General features: G+C 40.1%; 1 protein-coding gene across 1 annotated transcript; it reads right to left on the reverse strand.

Moving 5' to 3' along the window:
• Nucleotides 1–4280: 4280 nt before the first annotated feature.
• On the reverse strand, nt 4281–24075 carry CD9 (CD9 molecule). Its single transcript, XM_053463572.1, has 8 exons — nt 23917–24075; nt 10122–10224; nt 9232–9329; nt 8532–8606; nt 8078–8179; nt 6189–6281; nt 5794–5877; nt 4281–5199 (listed from the first exon to the last, which is right to left on the reverse strand). The coding sequence occupies exons 1-8, from the start codon at nt 23980–23982 to the stop codon at nt 5134–5136; spliced, it is 687 nt and encodes a 228-aa protein (XP_053319547.1). The 5' UTR covers nt 23983–24075; the 3' UTR covers nt 4281–5133.

Below are 24075 nucleotides of genomic sequence, written 5' to 3' on the forward strand. Positions count from 1 at the left end.
TCTATGGACATCTTTTCGTGATGTAATTGTTACATTATTGGTCGTGAAAGGGTTAGTAAACGTATTTTGTATTTATTATGTCCTTTTGTCTGTTTATTTCATACAATGTCTAGGGACAGCGTGAAATGTTTCATTTTCACAGGTTGGCTGGAACAAAACTGGCAAAGGAAATCCCAAATAAAATTCAAATTAAGATTCTGTATTTTTCTTGAATTGTATCAATAATTCTGGTGTTGTAAGAAAATGTAGATATTGCCAGTGAGGTACAAATAATATATCAAGTGGTAAAATAATTAGGCTGATCGCCGCCCAAGGGCAAAAAAATGTTATTTTATCATCTGCACATCCAACCATGCATGCCCTGAGCAAGTTGCATGTAAATGAAGCGGTATGTTCATAAGCGTGAAGTCATGTGTGCTGGCAACGCGACAAGATTTTCTATTTACTGCTAATATGCACGTGTCAACACTAACGTTTTCTCTATTTTGGTACCAACCTCACAAACACCACAATGGCACCTGTGTTTGGTAACGATGGAAGATTTTTTAGACACTTTATGTATAAGTATCACACAAGTTGGACCTCATCCTCGTTAGCTTATGACTTTATGTATATATGTGGACAATAATATTAATTTGTATGATATCTTGCAGTAGTTCAATTAAAATCTGATTAAAATTACAAGGTCACAAGAGCAGGGCTGCCTTCTTTTGTATCAGTATGTCTTTTTGCCTAATCGTATATTGTCTGTTTTAATCTTGTTATAAATTATCACCACTGAATCTGATGGCGCGCTATAAATAAAAATGTAATGACTTTATTTTTAACTGGGGGTATCCCAGATAGATGCCTGGGGCTGTTAAATCGGGCCACCATGGAGTGATGTAATCATCCTAGGGGGATGGGTCAGAGATGGTGACAGCCCCTGAGTCACTATACCCGGGAAAGGTTTTCCTATTTAGCTTCAAAACCCTGTGCCTTTCTTTCCTCCTCTGATGTCCTTCTTTCCCAGAGCTCAGAATGTTGAGAAAAATCCAAAATGGAGGCCGCCAAAGAGTCTTGCCTATAGTGAGCCATTTGGTCGAGGACTGGCTCTGCCGAAGTCTCAAACGTTATAGACAGCCATTTTAAGGTTCAAGAAACCGGCCACACGTTAAGGTTTTACAATAACTGCTGTTCAAAAATGCCGGTGTTATAACAGAGTTCCTGGATTCCCTCTGGAAAAGGGTTGCTATATCTGCTTGTCTTGTGTATCCGTCTTATTAGATTTCCTTGCAAATGAAAAAATAGAATTATCCCACATGCTAATCATTTTATGACTAACATTTTAAAATAAGCTAAGGGGAAAAATAAATATACGACAGGAAGACTGCATTCCCAGGTGGAGGAGGTAGGGCTGGTCATGTACCGGAGTGGGGTGTGGGCTCCGTTAGCCTTGATAAGGACAGGAAGTGGGCAGAACCAATCACAACCCACCCAGGGATTACTCACGGATTCCGAGGCCGGTAATTGGCTCTGATCTGGATAATCATGAACATTCCAAGGACCGAGACAAATCATCCCATTTCTTTATAGCCCAGTCTATAAACCGGTGGGTTTTTTTTCCAGCTAGGGTTTCATGGCGGAAATTGCCGCCAGTATACACATGACACAGTTAAATCTTTAACTATTTATTACCATGTGCTTACCACAACTGGAACTTATTCATACAGAATTTCCTACAAAGGGTTAATTTTTGGAATACTCAGTTTTGCATTTGAGTTTGACAGTTATTATTATATACGAAACCCCCCACGGTGCAACGCAATAAAAAAAAAAACCTTTGTGTGGTTTACAATTCCATTCAATAAAAGATTAAAAAGTTTACGGTAGTCAAGGCGACAAATAAAATAGTATATATAATTATATATATATATATACTAATATTCTTTTTGACTGTCTTAAGGCCCAAAATCAAACTCTGTATCCTGTTGTTCTTTTTCTCTCCTTTTCTTTTTAAGTACATGTGTTAGTAATAACTTTCATGGGCTCTTCCTAGGACTACGTCATATTTTCCACACAGATGTTTCAATGAAAAGAAAAGAGAAAAAAAAACCAAAAAAAAAAAACCACTAAAAACAAGGAAAACCCAAGGATGTCTCCAGACGGCTCAGAAAAATTCCTCCCCTACTCTGTACCCATCCCCCACACTTCTCATAATCCATAAATAATTGACCTTTGGGAATGAAAGTAAAACATTTCACTCTTTGAAGAAGCATTTTCCAACATTAACATACATGCAATAAAAGCACATATAAAACACCAGCATGGCTTAACATACTGTAAAGAAATGTGATAATTAAAGATACATGATTTAACCCCTTAAACCCTCTGAGGAGGGCTGGATTTACATTGTGGGTAGAGTGTAGGCCAGAACAAGGGCTAACCTTGTAGCCACGCTGACTTGGCTATGGCGCCCAATTGATAGGGAACAGCAGGTACCAACTGCCCCGTGTCTAATGGGAACTTTACTGGTGTGCATAGGGGGCTCGAAGCCCCAATAATTCTGAGCAGAGGGTGATGCCACTGCAGCTGTCGGTAGAGTACGTTCTTAATTGCGGTCATTCTGCCTTTGTTATAATGTGTTGGATAGATTTACCGCCTCTAACACCTCGTTCCTTTATCCGTGGGGATCTATCACACTACCGAACAACGATTTGGTTCCCATTTGGTGCCAAAATTCTCAGTACATTTTCTTACTTTACCTAAACCTGAGCCGTTTGTGAAATAACCACTGCATATATCCGAGAGCTACGTTGTGGTTGATCAGAAGCTTCAGTGTCCCTGGCAGCCTCCTAAACGATGAATGCACATACACATTGATATTTTCATGTGCATTCATTTAACGTGACTGATAAAATACCCTAGGGAGAAGCTGCAGCAGGATGCACCTTCCACCGTTAGACATTTAATTTTAGAAATTAATGGCAGCACTTTCTGTCTATGCGCACGGGGATCTCCTTAGACCCCCATCCCCCAAAGTGTTTGCAGGAGTTGACTGGTGCTTAGAATATGAACACGGCAAACACATCTCCCGAACAGCAAACAGGAGGCAAAAGGGGCAGAATCGCCCAACCGGTGCATTTGGAGAAGACACACCATGAAAATTGGAAGGATAACTCACCTAGCCTTTTTATTAAGGTGGATATAATGGCTGGAGTTTGTTTTTGTTCGATTATGTGTGTGTGCATGTCTGGATATGTTGTTAGTTTGTGTCTGCATGTTAGTGTGTGCGACTGTGTGCATGTCTGGTTATGTTAATGTGTGTTTGAGTATGCTAGTGTGTGTGTGTGTGTGTGTGTGTGTGACTGTGTCTGGGTATATTTTGTGTGTGCATGTTAGTGTGAATGTCTGGCTGTGTGTGTGTTTTATTGTTGAGTGCCTGGATGTCTGTCTGGATATATTAATGTGTGTGTGCATGTGTGTTGGTGTTGAGTGGCTGGTTGTGTTAGTGTGAGTGTCCGGTTGTAATATTGTGTGTTAGGGAGAGTGCCTGCAAGTATGTACGGCTAGTTATTACCCCTGTTTTGTCAATACACTGCTCACTGTGTTAGTTTTGTTTCATAAACATTTCTGCTCATAATCTATAAAAAAAACAGAAGACGTGGTTATTATCTGCTTAGAATTATAACCACAGCGAAGCGACTTATATCACCAACATAAAACGCAAGATAAGCAGATGAAAAAAAGCGAGCATATCTTGGCTTCTATTTTAATAAAATAAAGGGGGGGTTGCTGTAATTTCTACATTTTATTTTGGCAAACAAATGGAAAGAAGACTTTAGGTGGATGCTATAGACGGAGGGCCACAAATTGCTGGATTACCCCTTATTTCTTAAGATAATCAGACTTTAAATATTCATATGAGAAAAAGCAAAAAGTAAAATTCATAACACTTCACAAAACAATTAAAAAAAACTAAATCCAGTTATTACGACCGGGAACAGAATGTTTATACGACGTATTTGTCACAGATGTATCATAGTAAAAGCATCTACAACGATGATTAAGGTCTATAAAACAAGGTGTGAGAAAAACTGCTAATACGACAAACAACACATTTTCAGAAAAGAATGAAATACCCAGGCTAATGATCTGTATTATTTTTTTTCCATGACTCTTTAAATGGTGAAATAAACAGACTGGTTGGTTTAAGCCATTAATGAAAAAGTTGTTTTAATTAGACCAGCATTTTAACAAAGGCCTGGCAAAAAAAAAAAAAAAAAATAATAATAATAATAAAAAAAAGCCTAAAGTATGTCACGCTTACATGTTATATAGTTAATGTATCCATAAAAGAACTTGAAAATACACAGAAAAACCTCCTTTTTTGTTTTTAATGGGAGTTATTTCCCGACACTGATTGGCTGCTTCAAGAGGAACAGATCTGCAGCTTCTCCATAAGAGAAGTCATTTATCCCCCCCCCCATCGTTTAATGAATGCATATTAAAATAGTCCACATTTTTAATATGCATTCTTCTTTACTGTGGCCGTTGTGGACATTAAACTGTCCCTTTAGTAATCCCGTCAGGGTTCTTGCGGTTTTTTTTTTAGGGTACGTAACAGGAGAATCCAAAATTTGGGAAAAGCAACAGATTTGCTTTAAAAAGAAATACCCAATATACAAAAACATTAAACAGGTTTATTGTGCATTGCAAACGTGTAAATCGGAAGGGTTGTCAAGAAGTGAAAATTCCACATGGTATATATTTTTTTTCCTACGGTACATTTGTGTAGTTTAAACACAAAATCACAAACCATGTTTAATATGTATATAACTATTTTTTTTATTAAGTATCAAATGATATTCAACATAAGTTACTGTTTGATTATCATTTTAAGAAAGCAAAGACAGGCCTAAAATTGATTACATGGAATAAACTTTTTATACAATATATATGTGTTTAACCTATCAACAAAATCATATACCTTGTATCATTGGTTTACAACGGTTCAGACATTTAGACAAAACAAAAGCAAAAATGCTGCATTAAAAACAAAAAATATAACAACTTTTTTTTTGGTTGGAAAACGCCGCTTTGAACATTATATTTACGAGACCCCCAAATGGGTCTTCCTACTAACACACTGTATTATACCATTTCCCTGTTGTTCCGGATTGCACAACAAAGCACCATGCTGAAAATCATGCCGAAGATCTGTGAAAAGAAAATTGTATTCCAATAAATGTTTCAAACAAATAGGATATTTATCCAGATGTTATATTTCAGAGGGTTTATAGGTACATTAAATCAACCTAAAGATTAGGGGACATCCCGCCTTTTCACATATTATTATTATTATTATTATTATTATTATCTTTTATTTATATATGGCCAACAATCTACGCAGCGCTTTATACAATACATATATTCTAGGGGTATGACAAGACTAGAATTGTCAGACTAAGACAAACCGATACATTAGGTGGAGAGTGCCCGGCTTACATATGAGAGAGTGAGCGAAAGAGAGCAAAGGGGCGAGCGAGCGAAAGAGAGCAAAGGGGCGGGCGAGCGAAAGAGAGCAAAGGGGCGGGCGAAAGAGAGCAAAGGGGCGGGCGAAAGAGCAAAGGAGCGAGCGAGCGAAAGAGAGCAAAGGAGCGAGCGAGAGCAAAAGAACGAGCGAGCGAAAGAGAGCAAAAGAACGAGCGAGCGAAAGAGAGCAAAGGAGCGAGCGAGCGAAAGAGATGTCAATTTCCCCCAAAAACAACATCTGCAGTAATGACGCATTTAGAATTAAAAATGGTTACTCACCAAGATCACAGCAATTCCAATCCCAACAGCTCCAATAATATGTAACTTATTATTGAAAACCTTTTCAATGGCTGCGGGGCAGCTCTGAAGAAAAAAAAAACACAAGAAAAAGTTAAATATTTATAACTGTATGTTAATATGTATAATATATATTTAGTTATACTATAATATACTCCTGCACTTAGCTGACAAATGCAACAGTAGCGAGGGACATAATAGTATGTCTTTAGGCTTAATAGCTGGTTTTGATGGGACATAATATTATGTCGTCTGTCCTTAAGGGGTTAAAAAGGTGACACTCCGCTATAATACACATTAAATTGCAACATTGGTGAAAACCGTGAAACGGTGGTTGATAAGTGAATATATAGTCTAAAAAAAAAAAAAAGCCTTACCTCGGAAGAAAGTATGTTAGTCAATCCGCTTTTGGCTGGACATATGTCTGTCAGGGCAGCTTCAAGCACGCCAGTCATTCCACAGCAGTCAAACTGAAAATGAATAAAGTTTTTTTTTAACCAATTCTCCTTTTTCTAAAGTGAAACATTATATATATAAATCACACACACTTCTTTACTCTTCCTTATTTTTTTTTCTAAACCTCACAGTTGATCCAGAAGAAGGTAAAATCCAAACAAACATCAAAGCGATTTCAAATTCAAAGGGAAAAAAACCCTTTGACTCCAAAATGAGCTGTAAACTGTAAAAAAAAATAAAAAATAAAAAAATAGATGTCTGCAGCTGGATAATTGGGTCTACAAGCAGGTCAGTCCTGCAAAACATGTAAGACTTAACATTATAACTTGGCTGCTGTATTACACACTTATTTCCATCACAATCATGGTTCATAAAACCATGACGTTCCAACGGTTTCTGCTATAATTCCACCCTGGGATGATCTAGAGAAAATAAGTCAGTTTGTCCCTAAAGGATCAGTTATTTAAGAACGTGCATTACGTGACCCCATGGCAGTAGGACAGCAGCAGCGTGGAAGCTTGCAAGCTAAAGAGTGGGAAAAGGTAAGAGAAAGTATGCGTGTGTATATGTATGAATAACCGTATGGTGTTAAAAGTGTGTGTGTATATATGTATGTAACCCTAGGCTTGCCCCTGCTGATCCTTCACACATAATCATGTTTTTTTTAAACGTTTTTTTCCCCCAAGTTAAACATGTGTGCGATGTCATTCCTACCAAGTACTAACGGAGACGCATCGATCCTTACTGAAGCAAAGCGTTTTGCTCTATGTTTTGCTATGCGGTTCTCTGTGGGGAATTTAGCTTTGCTCACTTGGGTAAGAAATACCTCCAAAGCTCCTTATTACCCAAGGAAGCAGAAGAACAGGCAGCTGTTGTGTTTTCTCTATCCTTTCCTTAAGGAGAACCAATTATGAATAAGAAAACTGTAAAAATCTACAATAAACACGTGAAGACACAATTATTTCATGCTTGCTTTTTGATTCATCTCATTTCCTTTCGAGAATCTTATTTCTTAAAGACAGACAGAGAGAGAGAGAAATGTAGTAAAGCCGAGGAAGACCCTCCTCTGTTAGTCAGTTGTTTACACGCGATGAGTGTTTCCCGGCAGGGCAGATGTTGGAAGGCCAGTTGGCAAAGCCGTTTGCTGGTAACTCACGCTCCCTACCAATCCCTTCCCAGCCGACGCACATTCCTCACTAATGACTAAGGGAGCTCGGGCAGCCCTGTACCGGAAAACAGAGATTGTGCAGCCCGCATAGCGACTAGACAAACATTCGAGGGTTAAATATAAAACGAATGAGGATTTGGTTGATTTCCATTCAGTAAAAAATATTAACAAATAAGCCAATCATCAAAATGGCAAAGTGCATATATGTGATGGTACAACCTGTAGTTTCGTTAAGCAGGTATAACACCTGGCTTATATATCTATCTCTCTAGCCATACACATACTTATACACACGCTATCTCCAAGGTTCAAATGTTTGGGGTCACTTAGCAAATTTGTCCATTAAAAAGACATGAAATGGATCAGAAATCCAGCGCAGACGGGGTTAATGTTGTAAATGACTACTGTAGCTGGAAACGGCTGGTTTTTAATGGAATCTCTCATAAGCGTACAGAGGACCTGTATCACTCCTGTGTTCCAGTGGCATGTTGGGTTGCTCTTGGTTTTGTCTTATTATTATTATTATTATTTTTTTTCTTTCTTTCTTTACAGGCAAACCATGGCTCAGCATACCAAGCACAATCTTCAGTTATCCACATTAACCCATAATGCCCATGCAATTCTTAAAAACATTGAACTTACGGCAAAATGGATTCCTTTGAGCGTTTCCTTTACAGATGCTTCTTTTGTTTCCATGTACTTTGCATAAGTATCCTTGTAAAATGTCTTCAGTTCATCAACAACCTACAATTAAAGAAAAAAAAAATAATAATTTACTAACTCTGTTCCCATTCAATATGGCCAGAAGGGGGTCTGTTTGCTTTAATCCGCGACTGCCCAGCAAGGGGGGAGCTCCAGGTAGTCGGAGCCAGAAAGTCCCCAGGTATGGCAATTATATGTTTTTAAGAAGCAAGACAGATATTGTGGGTCCTTTAACAGTAAACGGGGTAAAGGACACAATTCAGAAAGTCCGAAGGATTACAACATCCACATTTCTTCCTTAAGGCCACGACATTGCAGCCTTGCCCTTTGTAATGGTTTTTAACAGAAAAAAAAATGTAAAAAAAAAAAACCCGAACGCGATTACAAAACGTACCTTGTCTTTATTTGAAAATCCCCAGATACCAGCAGCTATTTCAATCGCAAAAATCACAAGGAGGAATGCAAAGAACTGGAAGAAAAATAGAGATAAACATTCACTATTTTAGTTCAATTCTTATTGCGGATGTGCCATTTATACCAAGTAAAACCACTGACGGAATAAACTTAAAAGAAGAAGTCAAACTCCGGGCCTCGGGGGCCACAGCCCAGCCAGGATTTTTAGGATATCCCAGCTTGAGCACCGACAGCTCATTCAAAGTAAACGAAACAGATTAAATCAAAGATTTACGGAACTCGCGGGCCTGTTTGCAGACCGCGTGGACTAGAGGTCAACATACCCTGTAGATTTCTACCACTTTAACTATTCTTGCGCCATGCTTGTTTGGAAACTGGAAGCAATAACTAGGGCCATTACTCTAATTAACCTTTGCGATTATATTCTAATGTCACTGAAGTTCAAAAAAGGTTGAAGAGGCAAATTATATTATATTTAGGGGTGAATAGAAATTGGCAATAATTGCCCTTCAGCTATTACTATGACTCAACCTAAAAGACGAAGGCCCCAAGGTCACCCACCAATCCATTTCTTCTTGCAATCAGCAAATCCATCATTATGTTTAGAGTGTTGACCAGAAAGTACTCAAAATGTATAGGAATAAAATGGCTTGATTTCCCAGAAAATCACGGATCATTACCAGTCCAAGCATGCACTCCGACTCCTGAATTGCTCCACAGCAGCCGAGGAACCCAACCAACATCATGAGTGCTCCGGCGCCAATGAGGATGTAAACTCCTGCAAAGAAAAAGCCATCTTGTATAAAGGACCAGAATAATTAAGCATCGGCTGAAAAATTATCAAAGGGGCAACATTTCACATGACTAAAGAATTATATCTGGAAAGGGGCATTTAATAGAGCCGAGAAACAATGTTTCCAGGGCTGCATTCCGCTCACAGCATTGATCCAGGTAATGATCTTCTCTTACACCACACTTTAGGGGACAGATGGAGTCAAATGTTTTATTGGACCAATATAGAAAAAGATGTAACATTACATAAGATTTCTAGACCTTGGGGGGTACTCTTCTTTAGGGACCACCCACCCAGCATACCCACCTTGAGGTTGTGGCAAGTTGCCCACAAAGGAGGTTGGTGCTTCAATGGCATAGACCGCCATTTATTTCACAGCTGCTCCCCAACCAGCCCATGATCCCCACTGCCGGTAAAGCTGGAGCAGCTGAACAGGTGAGCATCTGACTATTGGGACTATCCTGCATAAACGGCGGTATACGCAAGGTATGGACCACTGTAAAACATTTGAAAATGATCCCGGACGCCGACTATCTTCTTCTGACTGCAATTCTGTAAGTAGCTACTCAACGGTAGAAAGGCCAAGGAATGCATGAAAGATGTATTACTGTTCTTTCTCCAGCCATACTTTTCTTATAAAGCTTTCAAAAGTTAGGACATGGAGTATCCATCGAGCCATTAAATTGCTGAAGTAATTACAAGGCCGGGCGCGCAATATGTGATCACAATACATCCGACATTCTGAACAAACACGAATATTTTATAGATTAAACTTACCTGTATAGAATGAACTGGGGTTTGAATCAGACTCAAACATACTTTTGGTTTGACTATCGAACCGGAGCCATAATCCTATCGCGAGGACGGCTGTTCCAGCAAGCTAGAGGGAAAAAAATTTTTTTTATATCAGATTCATATGGAATGATATATAAATGCCCTGCAGTTTTTTTTTGCCATGATCACGTGACACAAAAGCAAGAATATTTTGTTGCCAAAGAAACTGAAAATGCTACTTTTTATGTGAATATGATATTCAGAGAAAAGAGTTACAGATGTGCGAAGGTTTATTAAACATACTAGAAAGCGTCATTCGTTTTTGTCCAAGTGGCACCGCATCTTTAAGCTAGAAGCCACGCTCTACTCAGATTTTCCATTAAGGTGACTCACGCTTCCTCTGTTTAACAAACAGAGCCGTGTTAGATTCTGGAATCCGTTCTACGCGAGGCTGGCTGATCGCAGGCAAGGCACTGCCCTAACTGGTTTCAACAGAGCTCAATTATCTCCCAATCTGGGCTTTTAATGGGTTTCACAATTGTAACGCTTTTTCTCTCCCAAAACAGAGGGTTAACCCAAGGAATACCAAAAGAACAACATGGAGTTCCTCACTCCTATCAAATTGCAACACAACTGAGAACAGGGTTTTTTCCCCATTCCCACATGATAGAGACTGGAGCATTTTACTATATTACACACTTTATACTAAAAAAAAGTTTCTCAATTTTGGTATAGAGGGGCCACTTACATTTTATCCTACATAATAAAAAGGAGAACAATGCCTTTATCACAGACAAAATCCGACCCAAATTACTGTTTTTACACAGAAACTGTAGGCTATTACCAAAAGGGCCATGATTTCTGTGTTTATACACAACAATATTGTGACTGTTAGGGCCGTAGAATACTGGGATACACTCAAACATTCTGAGCCCCTACAAAAGAGGGACAGCAGGGGAGGAAAGAGGGCCCAACGAGGGACCGGCCATTCTAAAGACAGGCGCTATCATCATGAGGTGTCTATTCAGGTAGGGTGGGTGGCCACACATCCCACCACTTCCCCAGGTGGTCCTGCCTTTCTCTGTCACTTGACAAGCACCACCCAGCACAGGTGTCCCGATCAGGACTCCTTAAATTGAGATATGAGATAGCCCAATTACATACTTGTGGTGAGGGGTCATGAGGGGAGTACCACACTGGCACTTAAGAGGTCCCAAGTCTCCCGGAAATTCACTCTCTCTCTCAATATCTTGCCTACTTTTTCCAAAATAATGCATATTTGCGGAAAGTCTTCTCTGGGTGTTCCCAGAGGATCCATCCTTTTGCAGACGTACTCCATGAAAAAGTGGGAGAAGAAGACATGAGGAGAAGTGAAGTGGAGGAAAAAAGAAAAAAGCAACAAGAGAAGAAGTGGAGCTGCAGGAAAAACTGCGGGACTTTGTGAGTGAGCGAGAGTGTGTGACAGCGTAGTAAGAGTAAGAGAGTGGCTGAAGTTTGGAACAGCCATGGGCGCCAAATACTCTGAAGTAGCCTCTTGCTATGCAGCCCTTCAATGCGCCAGAACTACATGGTCCTGCCAGACTCTAACCATGCAACCAACAAACATTTTGGGCACCTGAAATGTTGAGGGGGGGGGGGGGTGTAATCAGCCATCTTAACTTCCTGGCTTCTGGATCTCCATGATTCTTCATTCCCTCAATTATATCTCATCTGTTTTTCCACACTGTCCCCACATCAAAATATCTATTTGGGTGTTCCTAGACAATAAAGTCCAGATGCCTTCAAGATGGTGATCTAGAACGTTTTAGGAACAGCAACGTCCAGCTTTTATCCAAACACAGACAATTATGTGCACGCTCAACCCAAAAACACGTTTATTTGTGAAGCATGGAAATAAATACAAACGGTTGGGGCCCTGTTGGGAAATGCGTATGGCTGACTAATCAATCTTCCAAGTTTGCACATAGCTGTCTATGCTGGTTAAGAGACTGCGTTGTTAACCCCCCCACACTCCAATTATTTGGTGTGGATATTAAAGCATGCATGATGCAGGGTTCCCCCCCAGGCATTAGCGAGGCATTCGACTAAATGAGTAAGGTGCTTGTGGCAAGATGGCGGCTCGCGGAAGTCTCAAGGTGTTATAGCAAGGCGTTTCCATCTTGTAAGAAGCTTGTGGTGAGGTGGTTTTATTTAAAATAAAAATAAAGTAAAAAACACAACGTCAAAGCAAAAAGATTAGAATTTCTATAAAAAACAAAAAATTAAAAGTGACATGCCTGCATGGTTGCTATTTTGATTAGTGTGGGAAACCTTGTTTACCCGTTGTCCTAATGTAAGCCCACCTCAAATCTTTATATTAATCATCGTAGAACACAAAAGGTCACGTAACATACTGTGTTCCACTCGTATACAACGGTAATGAGAAAGATTAAATACCACTGATGTTTTTCCTGTTGCCATGGCAACAAACATACCAGCGCTAGAACAATCACGAAGGCACCTTGGGGAAAAACGCCTACCCAGAGAGATAGGGAAACGGCAAATAGTTTACAAACTAAAAACAAAAAAAAAAAAAAAACAGAAGTGAGATATGATCATATAAGGGTTAAACAGGGTACATGAGGAAGGAAATGCTCGGTCAAAATGAAAGGTATAGTAAGGGTAGTGGATGAGTGGAACTATCTTCCAGCAGAAGGGGTAGAGGTTACCAAGGTAAAGGAATTTATGGTGGCAATGGGATGCGAACTAAATCAGGTGTGAGATTTTGCAACGAGAAGAAAACCAGATGGAGTGAAAAAAATTCCGTTTCCATCTGGAAGACGTAACTGCAAACGGGGTCACTTACAACATAATCCTTTATTATCCTGCTAATGCAGAAAGAATGGAAACTTCCCCAAAATGAGCTCAGGGTACCGTGGAAGCAGAAGCAGAGAGAATGTCCCGAATCAACCAGAAAAAAACCCCTCACGGTCTAAATGACTCACAGGGCCCATTTTACCAATAAAAGTCTATGGGGAAAGGGACTTCATAAGCATAAGTAGGACTTCATTAGCATTGCTGTAAAGAATCATCTCAGTGTGGTGTTTGGAATTTACCCAAAAATTACTGCTTACTGACTGCTTACAACATCCGGGTCTGCAGACAAAAAGTATATTGAAACAAAGCAAAACAAAAGCAAGTTCTCCCCAGTGCTACACAACACACTGTATACAACAACACCACTGTATACAACACCACCACCTTATACAATATTATCTTTATAACCCAAAATGTCCTAAAACTTCTCCTTTTTAAAGTTCAATAATCATACTGTCCTTACAAGGCACATTTTGCCCATTACAATGTTTTTTTATAATAAGCTGACCCTGTGATTCTAGAAATATTAACCCTTAACAGGCCATTACAAACATTCTATTGAACTGATTTTGTAATAACGGCACCGATAATCATGAAAATCATGACTTGGTGGCAAAGACTATATGAATGAAATCACCTGTATCCAAGCAGGGATTTTAGAAGTGAACAGTAGCAGGGGGGGGGCACTGGCTGGAATGCTCGGGTACCATTAAATCAAAGTATAATATCAAGGAGTCGTCTTCATCCTGCGTGACCATACCCGGGAAGTCCCGAGGGTAGGCTATCCTGAGCTCTCTTTTTCTGCATGGGTTGGTGTTAGCCACAATAGGGGTGTGGATAGTCGCTGAAAGTGTTAACCAGGGCTGGGAGTGAGCACAGCTAAACACGGATCCTCCGACCCGGTGAAAGAGAAAAGTAACCCTGAAATCTGGGGAAGCAGAGCTTCACCCGGAGACTCCAGGTCCAACCTGGAGAGTTTCCAAGTACTTGTGTCAACCTGAGAATTCAGAGAAGAATTTACTACTTTTTATGAATAACTTTTCCCCATTCATGTATTTTAAGTGGGATTAAATGTATTATTTAGTGTATCGTTACGTGGCTAATGATACAAACATATAGAAAGAGCTTTCATCTTGAAAAGTTCTCACGCAGTGTTTTAGGCCATTACGAAGAAGAAGCTTGGATTTTCATAGAATTAGGTTTTTTTTTTATTAATATTCCCCTTGTATTTTTACACCCACTGATTTATTTTGCATTATTTTTAGGATGACATTTTACATTTGGAAAGAATTCTGCTTTCACGGCCACACGGCATAGGGTCTCAGATTTAGAAATTCTTAAAAGGAACGTCACCAAAAACAAAGATGGAAGTGAATAGGTCAGTGTGGAACCTTTTATAAAGAATTCTGATGTATCTAATGCTCCACGGCAAGCATGACAAATGGTAGAAGAGAGTCCTACAGACTACACACATAACAGCCCACCCATCGACAATTTATGCTGGTAATTTAGCCACAAACGGATTTTATGAAAACAAGTCCAAGTAGGGTTTCAGGAGAATGGATCCACTAATGAGTTTACTCTACAGCCTCCCAGTAATGTTAATAGAGTGAGAGAATCTAAACATGCATGGGCTAAACATATTAACTCCTGAAGATGAGACCAACGACTGAATAAGGTCTGAGTCTTTACATTATTAGATTAGATGGGCCGAATGGTTCTTATCTGCTGTCCAATTCTACATATAGAATATAGAAAATATGGCTCTTGCGCAAGAGTAGGAGGTCAACACAAGAGAAGGGGTAGAGGTCAACACAAGAGAAGGGGTAGAGGTCAACACAAGAGAAGGGGTAGCAGTCAACACAAGAGAAGGGGTAGAAGGTCAACACAAGAGAAGGGGTAGCAGGTCAACACAAGAGAAGGGGTAGGAGGTCAACACAAGAGAAGGGGTAGGAGGTCAACACAAGAGAAGGGGTAGAGGTTAACACAGGGAGGTAATTTAACCATGCATGGGATCGGCATATTGCATATGAATCTAAGACGAGACCAACGACTGATTAAGGTTTGAATCGTTAGTGTGATTAGATGTGCCAAATGGTTCTTATCTGCAATTAATTACTAAGTTTACCAAACGGACAGTCGCTATTGAGTCGTTTATTCGAATTAGAGCAGGCCTACCGGTGAGGATGGGAATTGATTGGAGTAATTGAGAATTGAGTGATTCCGCAGCTTTGGGGTACAGAGTTGAGTGTATATAATATTAGTAACAGCTGCATAACTAATCGCAAACTCTTTATGACGAAACTCTGGACTAAATGTCAGATCTATTTACATTACAGTATTTATTTGTAGAAGAAAAGCTTGCATTAAAGATACCGGGGCGGTAGGAATATTAACCGCATCATTGCCAAAATCATGTAACACAGCCATGATTTTGTACTATTTTTAAAAGTATATTAACATACTCTTTCATGATAATAATTCAGTAACAATTATAGTTACTGTAACTTTTCAGACAGTGTAACCCTTTGTTGGCCTTAAAAGGACACTCCAGCCATCATATGCATTTTAACGTGTGATAAGTATGGGGTCCCTTTAAATTTTCGTTATGCATCCCCCTGAGATTAAATTGCCCCCCCACCCCCAGCTAAATGCCCTGCACGTGATATACTCACTGAGCATGTGTAAAGTCTTCCCAAAGAGTGCAATGGGAGCCATTTCCTGCCACTGATTGACAGCTTCAATCAGCCAATCAGTGGCAAGAAATATTGGATTCTGCATCAGGTAAGTATTTTTTTATTTATTTATTTATTTATTTTTTGTGTTTTTGAAGCATGCTCATTAAAGAGCTCTTAAAATGCTGTCATCGACCCTGAAAATTTCAAGCCGACAAGAAAAAAAAAAAAAAAATAGCCCACATGTGGCCTCGCAGCTCTCGTTTCACTTCCAACTCCCATGAATTTTTTTAAGCCAATATACTGGCCAAGGATCATGGGAGCTGCCGACTGACCACTACAACTGAAGAGCGACTAATGTCTAGCTCTATTTTAATTTTTCCCAAAAGACCATAAAATGCAAAGTAAACATAAAAAAGGAAAGCTAAAATGGGTCAAATGGCCCTTATCGGCACTTTTCCGCTAGCGGGTCACAGATGGTTAAATATAATACATTCGACAGACTTCTCGTCTCACTTGTAGATATGCAAAAATCAGACAGTAAGCTTCAGCAGTTCACATGAGGCTAAAGAAACAATCTGTCCTATTAGGCTGCTAAATGGGGGGAAAAAAAGAAGTTAGAATCTTATTCTGCGGATATAGAATTTTAAAAACGGAACCAAAAACAAAAAATGCTGAGCGTGCACCAATCCTCAGAAGCCTATGGCTAGCGGATGGATAAAGAATTTCTCTGGGGCCAGTGACAGCACCTTCACCCGTTTGGCTGGCATGGTTTCGGTTTGTTTTTGAGCGGGTGTGATGATGTCATTGTTAGTACACACACTCAGTTATTTGGGAGGGTGAGCGCTTTGTGCTCACCCCCCCCTTGAAGACCTCAGTCCCCCCTCCCCCCCCTGAGATGATGATTTTGGACTTAGTAGCCACCGTGGACCTATTACTTTGAAGCACCGTTCCACTTTTTTTTTTTTTTTTTCACTCGACGAAGGGAGGCACAAGTCGCCTCGGCCAAAAGAAAACCAATGGCTGATTTTATTTCTCAGCCGACAGCGTTCTGCCGGAGCAGGAATGATACAACTGAACGAAAAACAAATCCATGTAAGGGAATCAAATCAAACCGGGTCTCGCAAAAGAGTTTTTAACAGCACGATATATGATCCTGTTAATATGTCTGTACGACTCACTGTCCCGACAATAAGTCACTTATTTTAATTTTTTTTAAATACAGAACTAATGTGCGTTTTCGCCAGACTGAGGGTGTGTGTGCGAGCGTGTGTGTGCGAGCGTGTGTGTGTGTTCACAGCAGCCACACCTATTAGTGTTAATAAAAAACCGCTGTGTCCAAGGATACCATGTAAACAGAATCTCAGAACACACCACACCTTCTTATACACGGATCAACACGGATTCACAGGGGCTTGGTCATGTCAAAACTCCCATAAAAACATGAAAAATGTATATGTATTTAGACAACTTGGCCCTCGTGCTACACGTTCTTCCTTTCTCCGCATGCACACGGTGAGTAAGAGTAACACAGTAAATAAAAATTAGATTTATTTTTTTTAAGATATTTTTAAACCGTTACACAGTAGCCAATTAATCCAATTAATATTATTTTTGTTAAGAATTTTCACATGAGATATGTCATGTTTACTATATATATAATAGAAATAATTGTAGTTTTTAATCCATATTACACAATTATGAGACTTTGTAACAATTCTGAAGTTGAGGCGTTCAAAGAATTTAAGCATAAAAGAAGACGTCTTGATCTCATTACAGAATTTGAAGGCCAGTCCTGTTCATTTGTTGATTTGTGGACGATTCATTTTAAACGAAAAATGGAGTCCAGCCCCAGTCTCCACATTCTGTGCAAAGAAAGAAAAAAAAAACCAAACCCCCACACAGAAACATAGAAGGCGACAGCGGAGAGGAACCATTTGGCCCGTCTAGTCTGACCGTTTTTCCTGATGTAAAGACTCAGACCTTAATCAGTCCTTGGTCTCAGATTCAGGAGCCGTATGCCTATCCCATGCATATTTAGATTCCCTCACTCTATTAACCGCTACCACTTCCGTTGAGAGGCTGTTCCACTTATCTACCACCCTCTCTGTAAAGTAAACGTTCCTTACGCTACACCTATACCTCCCACTCGTTTTATGCCACTTATTCTAACCTTTCGCCTCCTTTATAATAAACGCTATCATGCTATCTTTCAGTGTTGGCCTTTCCCTGAATTATAAGAAAGACAGACGCTGAAAACTGGGCAGATCGGAAATCCCCACCAGTCCAAACTGGGAAACACCTCGGAATGTAATCACAGAACACACAGCTCTCCGGATCTAATGTTTGACAATCTGGTGGAATTTTCTGGCGCGGCATTGCCCAACTTTCAAAACAGAAAGAACTCTACATAATGATATAAGTTATATATGATAAGCTCAGATACACAACTAAGATTAAAGGCATGCACGCTTTGTGTATTTAGCAATCCACGCAGGGTTTTGATGGCTTGGGTTCATTCATACACCGGTAGAGTATCCCAGCCGACCCCTGAGACTCTTTCAATATTAACCCATCATGCAGATTCCATGGAACCTTTGTATTTAAAGATACACGTAATTGAGTCACCTGCATTCAAGCAGGGATATCAACCATAACATATAGGTAGCAAACACATTCATTAGGAGTCCTAGATATCGTTAGACCAATGTAGACTATGAATGAGCCAGCTCTAGACTATGTGACCCTGACATTCTGCCCCTTCACCCCGAGACCTCTCAGATATGTGCACCGGCAGCTCCTGATATAGGGGAAAAAAAAAGGGGGCCTTATTGCAATATTCTCACAATTATGACCCTTATATAGTAGCAGCACCGAAAAGAATCGGGTTCTGCTTATCCTCAAGTCTGGAGGACGGCCATCATGATGTTTTGGTTATATTCCTGACTCAAACTCCACACCGAGCTGATTTGGCTATGCTAAAATATAAAAGTCAGTGACCCCAAAGGCTTTCATTACTCAGAGGGTCCCAGGTTACAGTATGGTTGGAACTTAGTGTGTTTACCTCGCAGATTGGGCCAAGATACACATACAACATAAAAAGCTACCCTGCATTTTGTGAGAACTCCTTGGAGATGCATTTAAAAATCATTCGCAATATCAAACAAATAACGCCGTTTCGAGCATTTTATAAAGAATTCCTTTTCGAGTGCTAAACAACAAGGAAAATCAAGCTGGTTTTGAGACGTGTGACGCAATAGCTGACCTTCAGACGGATTTCTGGATATACCGATGCACTCCATTATTTACTAATTAAAAGATAACACCATTATATAAATAATTAAAAAAAAATACAAATTAAGAAAAAGAACCAAAAAACAAATTTTGTACCTGACTAGGGTAACCTAATTGTTGGTCAAAAATAACCCCAAACAAGAAATTAGATGGCTGCTTTTTTTCAGAAATGGTGAGAAAATAACTAAAATGGAAATTTGACCCAAGTGATAGGCGCGGTACGCGTAACTAACGCGTCCCCCGGTAGTCTGTCGCGCACCTTTGAAGTCCTTCCCCTCCTGTATCTGAGCATCCAGCTTCAAAGTGGAAAGCGACACATCTGGGATCATAGCTCAAGAGCAGGCGTTAGTAGGCCAATTACTTGGTGTCCTTAAGAGGATCCTCGCTGTCAGACGAGTGGAGACCGCCGGAGAGGGAAGCGATCGGCAGCAGATAAACAAAGTAGCATTTTCCTCTATCATTCTTAAGTGGAAACATTTATTATTATTATTTTTATTTATTTATTTTACAGGCTCTTTAACACTTTTATGTTTATTAGAAACATATTCTATGCTGAATATCCAAACCCTTCCCACAAAAAAAATAAATAATATATATATATATATATATATATATATATATATATCTTTTTTTTACTCATTCACAATTTTTCAGGTAAAGCTTAAAAGCACCTTAAAGAATAAAAACGACAGATTTGATTAAGTTACTATTTTTGTAGCACGCTTGAGTGCACTAATAAAACAAAAGCAAAGTTCAACAGGGTTCACCAAAAGTGCACATCAGCATAAATAAAGAAAGAATATGTACAACAAATAAAAAAAGGAAGAGAAAGTCTACAAATTAAACCGCCGACGTCAACATCTGAGCATTCCAAAAGGCCCACGGGCCTTAACAATTAGTCCCAGAGACTGAACGCTCTAAGGTAGTAGGGTCGGCTCCTCAGGCAGTAAAGTGCTACATACATGTTAAGAAACACGCAATTTAGATCAATGGCCTCTCACGCTGCTGTGAAAAAAAAATTCCAGGAGTGCCTCGCCGACCAGAAGTCAGGAGACTCCTTATTTCACAAAGACGTTCAGGGCCAAGTACAAGACCCGGATCGTTAGAATGGATTTTTCCGAAAAAAAAATAAAATAAAAAACAAGTAAAAACACAAAACAAAAAAAAAAAAAACAGTATACATCCCAAGCATCCCTGATTAGGTGGGACAGTCCCTTTTATGGCCCTCAGGGATATGAGTCTATCACAGTGTTCTACAGCTCTTAAAACACTTTCCCAAGGTTGCGGTGAGAGACGATAACCCAAAGCCCGCACTTAACGTCCGGTAGGAAAGACCAGGAGGTACTTGGGGAGAATAAAATGCTTATGTAAGAGGTCTTACGCGCATGACCAAAATTGTACGAGTCACTGTTTGCCGTAACATTGGACTGTCTTACCTGCAAACACGCAAATATTAAAAAATGTCGAACAGTAAATGCCACACCCAATGACATCATTACGCCACAAGGGCAAATAAAATAAGCATTCTGGCGACCCAGATCAGTACATCCCATGTCTCCTAGAAAGCCGATGTAAGCCTAGATTTCTGGCCCACGTGCCCTGCACATTGTGGAGGCTTCCAATGCTCCCCGATCAGGTACCAGAGCCCCTTCGACACATTGGTGGCACTTTATGGGGTGGCCGTCGAGGCTACTCCGAATTCAGGCCCCCTGGGGACAGACCTGGCTTGCTTGGCGGCAAGAACGACCCTGCGTCTTCTTACAGCATTATCCGTGATATCATTAAAGACATTTCCCCTTTAAGGACGGGCTACGCTGGGGGACAGATAACATCTTGTAAAACGAGATTTGGCGTGGCAGTTTCATGACATCACAGCACCTACACAAAAGGCCCTTTCAACTCGGAGCACGAAGAAAGTATTTAGAACGAAACCTTATAAATCTTAACAGCTCCAGGCTACTGCACTTTTACCCTCCGGAACCAACTTTTCTCCTTAACCTGTGATTCAGTCACGCTTCATGGCTCCTTTAATAAATTCATACATTTACACGCATACAAATGTAACGCTGCTCACACAGAGCGCTATTTCTGGGCACATGTTCCTACAGTGTTAACGGTACCCAAAACTGTACTTTTTTATTATTATTATTGATAGACCTCAGAGTATTCCGAGCAGTGGTATTCCACTGTGATGAGGAATGTGTGAAAGACCCCCCAAGACCCCCATAAAATTGGGATTGAGACAGAGTGCTGCGCCCAATGCGGATATTCACAAAAAGAGAAGCGGGGAAAAAAAAAAAGGAAGACTGTTCAATGTAACAATTCATTCTCTGTGTTACCGTCTCCATGCCAATGTCTCCAGAACAATGAACAGACATGTAGGAGGATCGGAAAGCTGCTACGCCCTGGCATCTCGCTGCCAATTTTCCTATTATCTCAACCGGCCAAAAATAGATGTAGCTTTGGTGGTATCCTCTCAAAGCCACAGCTAAGAAGGAAACAGACGACAGTAGGAACATTAAAACTCGTAAAAAGGGGCTAAAAGGAACAGTTACAAAACCGCCTTTTTTACTTAGAGAGTGGTAGTTAAGTGGAACAGCTTCCCAGCAGGAGTGGTAGAGGCTAAAAAAGTAAGGGAGGTTAATCATGCACGGGGTAGGCGTAAAGCGGGGCCGATTAAAGCTTGAGTCGCTGCAGCAGGAAAAATAGCAAGCTAGATGGGCCGAATGGTTCTTATCTGCAGGAAAATTGTGGTTCTAATTTTAAGAGCAAGCCCTGACAACGACAAATGACAGATTACATCCTGGCTGTCCGATGCTCCATTTAACCGGCTCGCGAACAGCATAGAAAACGGACGGTACCTAGATCCGACACTAGGCATGCGCAGAAAGGGTTGGAAAGAGTGACATCACAACAGCCATTTAACACGGATGTCACAGGTGCCCCACAGTCCCAACATGGGACATCTGGATGCTCCTAATGCAACTGAAAGTCTCCAGATGTGGACTATAATTACCATCATCCTCAACCATTCCGTCATCTAAATTAACGATGCTGCGTGCTGCCCTTAAATCAGATCATTTTAGCGTTTTGGGCGGGTGTGTGTATGTACGAGTGCATGATTGTAATGTGTATATGTTTATGAATGCATGTTGATGGAAGTTGCTAGACGGGTGGGGAGGTAACAGACATGTATGTATTATGTCTTGGGTCACGTGACAGGGAATACCCACAGTGCAGTTTTTTTTCTTCGTTCAGAGTTTGGATCAGTTTCAAGTTACATCCGCCCATTAAAGAACGCCGAGAAAAAGGTTTACATGGAACAAGCCTGTGCAGCAGCCAAGAGCTAATATGTTATATTCCACACCCAAAAAGCACATGGTCGGGTGCGTATCCGACCCAACCAACGGTCTGATGTAGAAATACGTTACAGCCGGTATGGAAGAACCCAATATGTAGAAGCTGGGTTTCAGCTCCATCCGCCTAGACGTTATTTCTACAGAAACACAGAATTTGAAAGGCGATAAGAACCTTCGGCATACCTAAATCAGTTTGTCGTTCTTCTCTTAGATTCAGGAGCCGTATGTCTATCCCATGCGTGTTTAAATTCCCTCAATGTATTAACCTCTACAACTTCTGCTGGGAGGCTGTTCCACTTATCCACCACCCTCCAGTTTTTTTTTTATTTATTTATTTTATTTATTATAAGTTATTTGCTAGGCCGTTACAGAATCCATACCAAAACTTTATCCAATAATAAAAACATATCTAACAAACACATTATTATTATGGGTTTTGTTTATTCCTCCCATATTCTTGATCTGCGCGACTTGCAGCCACCCATACTCGGGGCTTTTTCCCCATAACTACCCCCTTGGCAATAAAAAAATATTTCAAAATCTTCCAATGTTTACCTTGCTGAGAGAATCCACTTAAGACCTTATCTGACCACATAGCTCAAATAGCTTAAGTCCGGCTTAAATCAGCAGTATTTCTAGTTTTGACAGACTAAGACGAACCGATACAATGTCTATGGCCGTGCTTCAGGACAACTTTTACATGTATGTCAATAATTTAACCCCTTAAGGACAAGGTCCCTAAACCCATTGAAAACAATGCATTTTGCGCGCGTACATGTACGGGCTCTGTCATCAAGGGGTTAAGTTTTCTTATAATGACCCTTTGAACGTAGGGACTGTAAGAAGCGCTGCGGCAACTGTTGGCGCTATAGAAAAGATATTATATGACACAGGTACCAGGTAATAAACATCATAATTCCTACAGATTAATAGATAAATAATTAATACTAATAAGTATACGAATACCAGCTAAATACTTAAACGAACCCCCTCCCTGTTCTCTTTAACCAAAGCAGGGCATCAGGATAAAGATCTCCGCTGCTTTTTTGCACCTTGTTGACAACTGCTCAGGGGTGGCGAGGGAGTCTGCGCCGAGGGAGCCTAAAAGTTATACTCTTAACCCTTTCAGAGCCAAAGTACATATCCTATTCTATTCGCTGTCCTTTCCTAGCTACATCAGCAAAAATATTACAAAAAAATAAAATAAAAAAATTCTCTCTTTTATGGGTTAAATCCATGACACATTGGTAACTTTACAACGTGAAGCAATCCCAGAAGCTCGTGAGATGTTATGGGTGTAACCGGGGTATTGCAAAACTTTTGCAAATTTAAAACATTTTAACCTCTTAATGTACTGAGCATTGAAAAAAAAATAGTAAAATCAACAAAAAAATAGTACTGAAGCTAAAAAAACAAACAAACAACAATATAACATTGTAAGAAAAATAAACATTCTTTAAACACAAATAATAATCTAGAATTTCACATAATTCCAGACAGGCATATGGCCCCTGCACATAGGGTATGTGTGGATCAAAACATAAAGTGCCCCCCCCCTCAAGTGCCTGGACTTTGAATCCCCACCAATACAGGCAAGAAAAGGCAGCCACTCACCCAGAATATAAAATTAAAGGCAAAAAGCAAGTATTTGACGCATTTGGTTCCTCCTTTGACCGGCATGGTGAGTGTTTTTAGACGGAGAAGTCCGGAGAAGTTACTGGCTCAGCCCGACGCTCTGCAGGGTGTGGGGTTCGTGAGATTTACTTTTCCATT

The sequence above is a fragment of the Spea bombifrons genome, chromosome 4, assembly GCF_027358695.1.
Source record: "Spea bombifrons isolate aSpeBom1 chromosome 4, aSpeBom1.2.pri, whole genome shotgun sequence".
Lineage (NCBI taxonomy): Eukaryota > Metazoa > Chordata > Amphibia > Anura > Pelobatidae > Spea > Spea bombifrons.

Bases quoted from the DNA above. Each gene is read 5' to 3' on its own strand.
- CD9 (XM_053463572.1), bottom strand. From the start codon at position 23,982: ATGCCGGTCAAAGGAGGAACCAAATGCGTCAAATACTTGCTTTTTGCC. The intron at 8,180-8,531 runs GTACGTTTTGTA...CTTTAATTGTAG, and splicing joins GATTTTCAAATAAAGACAAG to GTTGTTGATGAACTGAAGAC. The intron at 6,282-8,077 runs GTAAGTTCAATG...ATTCATTTTCAG, and splicing joins TCAAAGGAATCCATTTTGCC to TTTGACTGCTGTGGAATGAC.